This window comes from Columba livia, chromosome 12 (genome assembly GCF_036013475.1).
Source record: "Columba livia isolate bColLiv1 breed racing homer chromosome 12, bColLiv1.pat.W.v2, whole genome shotgun sequence".
NCBI lineage: Eukaryota > Metazoa > Chordata > Aves > Columbiformes > Columbidae > Columba > Columba livia.
The window spans coordinates 2,865,859-2,871,858 of NC_088613.1; the positions used below are offsets into that span (position 1 = coordinate 2,865,859).

The 6,000-nt window shown below is 59.1% G+C and overlaps 1 protein-coding gene across 1 annotated transcript; it reads right to left on the reverse strand.

The window, feature by feature from the left end:
- Positions 1–4,123: 4,123 nt before the first annotated feature.
- Positions 4,124–5,647, reverse strand: LOC102090242 (thymosin beta-15A homolog). Its single transcript, XM_065077438.1, has 3 exons — positions 5,496–5,647; positions 5,040–5,144; positions 4,124–4,626 (listed from the first exon to the last, which is right to left on the reverse strand). Exons 2-3 carry the CDS (start codon positions 5,137–5,139, stop codon positions 4,589–4,591), a joined length of 138 nt encoding a protein of 45 aa, XP_064933510.1. The 5' UTR covers positions 5,140–5,144; positions 5,496–5,647; the 3' UTR covers positions 4,124–4,588.
- Positions 5,648–6,000: the final 353 nt, after the last annotated feature.

The following is a 6,000-nucleotide window of genomic DNA, read 5'->3' on the forward strand; positions in this document are numbered from 1 at the left end:
GACCTGCAGGACATTATTTCCAGAGCAGCAATAACCTCTGCTGCTGGGGAAGGAGTCGGGGTGTGCTGAGTGTGGCAGCCCACAGGTGAGTTTACTGGTGTGGGTGTCCAGGGGCGCTGGGCTCGCTGTGCTGGTGCCTTTGCACCCGCTGCTCAGGGACAGTGGCATTCCTGCCCCATAGTGATGAGGAACTCCCAGCACAGGGCTGCTCTCTGTCACAGGGTGCGGACAGCTTGCCTGTTAATCCTCCTCATGGGTCGCTGGGGATCCCCTGGGGACAGTCTGACCTTCAGTGCCACATTGCACACACTCTCACATGCATGGTGGCCTCCCATCAGCTCCGTTCCCGAAGGGCCGTGGTTGCAAGCTCGCACGACACTTTCATTTCCCATTACTGCTCAGTCTCTTCTGCTTTCCCCTTTTACAGGCAAACACAGAACTACCTCTGTACACCCACAGACACACGTATCCTCCCCAACAGCTCCCAGCAGAGGTTTTCCCTGGCAGCTTGTCCCTTCTGTCCCCTCTCTGGCACCAGGTGTTTGGGCTCTGTGTTTGGCAGTGTGTCCACCCGAGCAGGGATGACCTGGCCGGGAAAGGCTGATCCCAGTGACACTGAGTTGATGACACGTTTTCCCCAGGGGTGCAGGGAGTGGAGCATCTGCCCGGCTGTTCAGCTTGGCTTTGCCTTACCCCATTTGCTCTGGTGATAAACCCATGCCTTCTAAGGAGGCATTTGCTTTGAATGACCATGGTTCTGGCTGGGGCTGGCGATTTTCTGCCATCCAAACCCAGGAGCTGCCCCAGGTGCTGGTCACCACCACCTCTTGGCTTTCACCACTTTCTGCCACAGCTCCAGGGACTGCTAGATGGAGAGCAGCCAAGGGAAATCCCGGCTGCCGGTGTGCAGAAGCCTCTCTTGCTCTGGGCAATCCATGCTGCAAACCAGCATGGTGCTGTGGGACGCACGGAGGGTGCTGCAGCCTGGCAGACAGGAGGGGGACACCGGGGTGCCCAGAGCAGGGCCATGCATGGGCTGACACACACCTCCTGCAAGAAATGCGATTATGATCCTCCACACAAGCATACATGGGGCCAAATCCCCTCCTGATTGAGTCAGAGGCGATGGAGCAGCAGGGGGGGCAGAAAGCCTTCCCAACCACAAGCCCCGATCTGAATTCACCCCATGCTGCTGATCACCAGGTATTTGCCCAAATTCCTCCTGCCATGACTCAGCCTCCTCCTCCCTCCTCCCCAGCGTCCGCCACAGCTCACCACCCCATCATGGATGGGAGGAAACGGCCCTGGGAGCAGCAGAATGGGCCCTGGCCGGGGAGAGATACAGATTTCACCAGGAGGAGCTGACATATATAACTTACCTGGTTCTTGGTGAGGGAAGGTGGCATCAAGCCCTGCCAGGAAGGTCCAGCTCCCGGGGCAGCATCCTCCATGCCTGGGTGGCTGCCGGGACAGCCTATGCTGCTGAAGCCACCGCGTTTCCAGGGGACATCAGCCTGGCAGGCATCCTGGCCTCCCACACCGCTGGCAGCCCTGTGCCCATGTGTGCTGGGGTGAAATAGTGAAGGTCCATGGCAGGGAGGGAAGGAAACTGTTGATATAAAGGGCTTTTCGGTAATGGTTCTCCCCTTACTCGCTAATTGTCTGGCAACAGGGGCATTTTGAGCACTGGGTTGCAAAACAGCAAAACTCTTTATCCTCAGACCTGAGGACAGAGCATTTGGGCAAGGTGTTCGGTACTTCCCTGTGCAACATTCTGGCAAGGGTGTGTGTGGAGTTCCTGGGATGCCCTCACTTTGGGTGGACACAGACGCATCAGCCATATCACCCCCCAAGATGGGTTTGCTAGGGCTGGGTAGCTGGCCCTGGTGCCAACCCGATGTCGCCAGGGCCAGACCAGGGCTGCCAGCCCCTGCAGTGGCTTCCTTGAGGCACAGACCCGGCTGTGCCAGTGTCCCAGGATGGCCACCCAGGTGCATCAGCACCCCGTCCTCACCCCGCAGCTCCTGGGGATGCAGCCAGGTGGTCTCACGGGCCAGTTCCACAGGCTTGGGGTGGATGCTGGAGTGTCGCTAGCTCCTGGCACCAGCAACCCTGACATTTGGGGCAACCACAGAAGAGCTGCAGCCCTCACCCTGGCTGGTGAACCAGTCGGCAGGCACCTGGGGTGCTCAGCACCCCTGGGCAAATTCTTTGCTGCCCGTGTGTGCAACGTAGGGTGAGGGGGAGGTTTTTGTGAGGCAGCGGGGACGAGACACTCCAGCCGTGACCTTGCAGAAGTGTGAGTGACTCACGGAGAGATAAGTCGACTGGTGGTTTTCCATGCCCACAGAGCAGCCCTTTGTAGCATGAGTAAGAGTGTGCAGGAGGGAGAGACGCTGGGGCAGTAGGGAGCAGCCACGTAGGGAGCAGCCACCGAGACCTCCCTGTCCCCAGAATCCCCACTGAGGAGAAAGGATCAGCTCTGCCACTTTGTGTTTCCATTGCAAAAGCTTCACTTGGTTCAGCTCGCGCTCTGGCTTTCGGGGACAGGGAAAGGGCTCAGGCTGGCTTTACCTCTGGGTTTCACCCAACTCCCAGCCTGGGTGCATCAAAGTGGCCAAGGGATTGCAAAGCATCTCTGCAGGAAGGGGAAATGCTGAAGCAGCAAGAAGGTGCTACAGCCTTTAGAGGTCTGCAAGCCCTGCCTGCTGCTTCTGAGCCCAGCTCTTACTGGTGTGACCTTTTCTACCTTCTGCTTTCACAGAAGGGTCTGAAGAGGCTTCGTGCTCCTTCCCCAGCACAGGACAAAGCACACCCCTGCCTGGCAAGAGACTCCGCCACCGAGAAGGGACAAGCCCTGCCGGGGTGATGAGTGGCCCTGGGGTCAGTTGAGTGGCCCAGCTGCTACCCTGGCACTGGGAAAAGGATTCCTGTGTCCAGGATGGGCTGCTGCCCTGGGGACTTCAGGGTGCTGAGGCAGCACAGCCACCCTGGTGCGTACTGAGCTTCCCAGTGCTCAGCCCAGTGTAGCAGCAGCCCCAGCTGGGCCTCAGCATCACTCCTCACCACCCTCATCCTATGGACAACCCGTCACGCTGCCCTGACAGCGCATTATACAAACACCAACCTCTTACCTTCAGCTCTTTCGATTCTGCTTTTTAAGAGGTGCAGGCAATTGCAACTACACAAGCAATGTTATTTGCAGCCCTTGGCAGGCGGCGTGGGTGGAGGTGCTGGGCAGATAGGCACTGTGTCCAGACAGGCACAACAGTCTGTTCCTCTCCAGCTGACCAGGCTCACTAGGGACACGGGCCAAAACTGTTAGTTGGCAACTCTGCCTCCACCTCCTCCACAAGCAGCCTGTTCAGTGACCCCGCAGGCTGGGTGGAGGTGAGGAGATCCTGGCAGCACCCAGGAAGCCTCAGCATAGACCCGGGTGCACTGTCAGACCCCAGTTCCCCTTGCCCACGCTGTGCTGGAGGCTGACTGCGGGACACAGGGATCTCCACCCCTGCACGGCAGCGCTGGGATCAGCCAAGAGGGTATCCAAATGCTCTATTGCATTAATCCATCCTTACAAGGCTGTAAAAACCTCCGTCAACCAAGGGCAGGGGTTGGCTCAAGGCAAAGAGAAGGACTGTACCAGGCAGCAAGTGGAAGGCTCTCCTCGGAGAACTGGGAGAACAGAGCCAGCCTGGCCACAGCGCCAGCAGGACCCAGGCCAGCATTCACATGGCAAGCACGCGAACCTCCAGCCGTGCAGGTGAGGAGCCAGCCCAGCTACACAAATGGTGTTCTAGGCAGGGGACATCAACCTCTTTGAAGCCTTCAAGTGGGCAGGAAGGCCCAGGTCAGCCTCTACAAGAACCACTATGGTGGCAGGATCGCTGGGGGAACACATCAGCCAGCTGAGCCCCCAGTCCCACCCCAACAATGCTTCCAGCTCTGGTCTCCTCCAGGCCACCAGGAACCAAGTCCTACACAAATCTACCAGGCTAGATTTGCCCTCCAGGGAACCATCCCATAAAGCCCTTTGAGCAACACCAGCCAGACACCTTCCCACCCCCTGGGGAAAGCCACACTGCAGCCTGAACCTTTGCCAGGGAAGAAGCCACAAGCCATGGTAGGTCATTACTTTTTTTATTTTATAATAAACTTATTTTTCCCCCAAGGAAGACCAGAAAAAACAAAAACTGTGAGGCTACAGAACACCATGAGTGAAGAGTATGTAAGACAGAGCCAGGCCACAGGCCAGCCAGCATTCCCACCCCCTCAGGCAGAAGGGTCCTGGCCTCAGGAGCCTCCACCGCCCTTGCTCATCTCCCCACCGTGTTAAAGCAAGACCAGTGCTGTCAACAGGAGTTGGCTGAGCAGCAGAGACGGGGTTAAGTCAGGCTACTGATGGACTGAGAGGGTCACATTTTGTTCCCCCCACCCGCCAAAGCTGCCAGCAAGGTGGGACAGTGGGTTAGGTGATGCAGCTGTTTTCTATACATGTAGATGATGTAATTTTTTAAAAAATATGACTTAATTCAAAGAAAAAAAAAAAAAAATCAAGTGGTAGCTCTTCCTGCCAGGTCATCTCGCTCTAGGAAGACTTCACACACTCCTTCTCCTGCTCAATAGCTGCAAAAGAAGAGAGGTCCATTAGTATCGGGTGCTTTTTTTGTGGAAACACCCACTGGAGAAGGCTGCAGAACAATCACTTAGGCCCTGGCACCCAGTTTGATGGTTTGTCCCCAAGCGGGGTAGGCAAACTCTTCAAGTCAGAGGGTGATGAGACACACACAGGTGATGGGAAGGTGGGCACCTCCCTTCACCTCTCCTCAGGTAAGTCAAGCCCTGAGGCAACAGCCCTACAGGTGATCACGCCCATTGCCCCCAAGGGCCATACCCCAACCCCTCATCTCTCAGTCAGCGGTTTTCCACCTCTTCACCAGATTCCTTGGCAGTGAGATCAGCACCCTTGGACACCCGCTCCCCACGCAGCCAGGCACCAGGGTCCCACCCGGCTCCTCCACCCCTGGCGCTGTACTCACTCTCCTTGGAGGGCAGCGTGTTCTTCTCCTCCGTGTTGGTTTTCTTCAGCTTCTTCTTGTCAAATTTCTCCACCTCCGAGAGGTCTGGCTTGTCGCACATTTTGCCTGCAAGACCCGGCCCCCCCCGACCCCCGAGGTCACCCGAGGTCCCCGGGGACGGGCAGACAAAAGCAGCCCCCGCCGCGGACAATAGCGCAGGGCGGGGCGCGCCACCGCCCCGGGCCCCGCACCGCTCCCCGGCTCTGGGCGGCCCCTCAACCGCCTGGGGAGCCCCGCCGGTGGCCGCATCCACCAGGGCAGCCTCCCCCGCCCCTGCCAGCCGCGCTCCCCGCAGCCCGCTCACACCCCCCGCGCCCGCAGCCCCCACCCCTGGGCGCCCCTCACTCGCACCACCCTGCATGCAGCCCCCTCCCCAGTACACCCGGCAGCCCCGCGGCGGCAGAGCCGGTGCCGTACCCGGTACGTGGCGCTGCTGTCCCGTCCCGCTCCGCTGCCAGGTGAGGATGGAGCGCCCAGCGTGGGGCGGTGCCTTATATACCCGGGCACCGCCCAGCCCGAGCGCCTATTGGCTGCCCGCCACCCGCTGAGCCTGCTGGGAAATGTAGTCCGCCCGCTGGCTGCCGCGGCCGCGCGGCCCTCGGGAGAACTGCCACTCCCGAGATGCCCCGCGGCGGTGGGCGGGGCGCGGCGGTGGGCGGGGCCGCGGGAGCTGGGGGGTGCGTGTGAGTGTGTGTGCGCGCGTGTGAATGAGTGTGTGTGAATGGCTGTGCGTGAGTGTGAATGAGCGTGTGAATGAGAGTGTGTGTGAATGGCTGTGCGTGAGTGTGAATGAGCGTGTGAATGAGAGTGTGTGTGAATGGCTGTGCGTGCGTGTGAATGAGCGTGTGAATGAGAGAGTGTGTGAATGGCTGTGCATGAGTGTGAATGAGCGTGTGAATGAGAGTGTGTGCTACCCGTTACA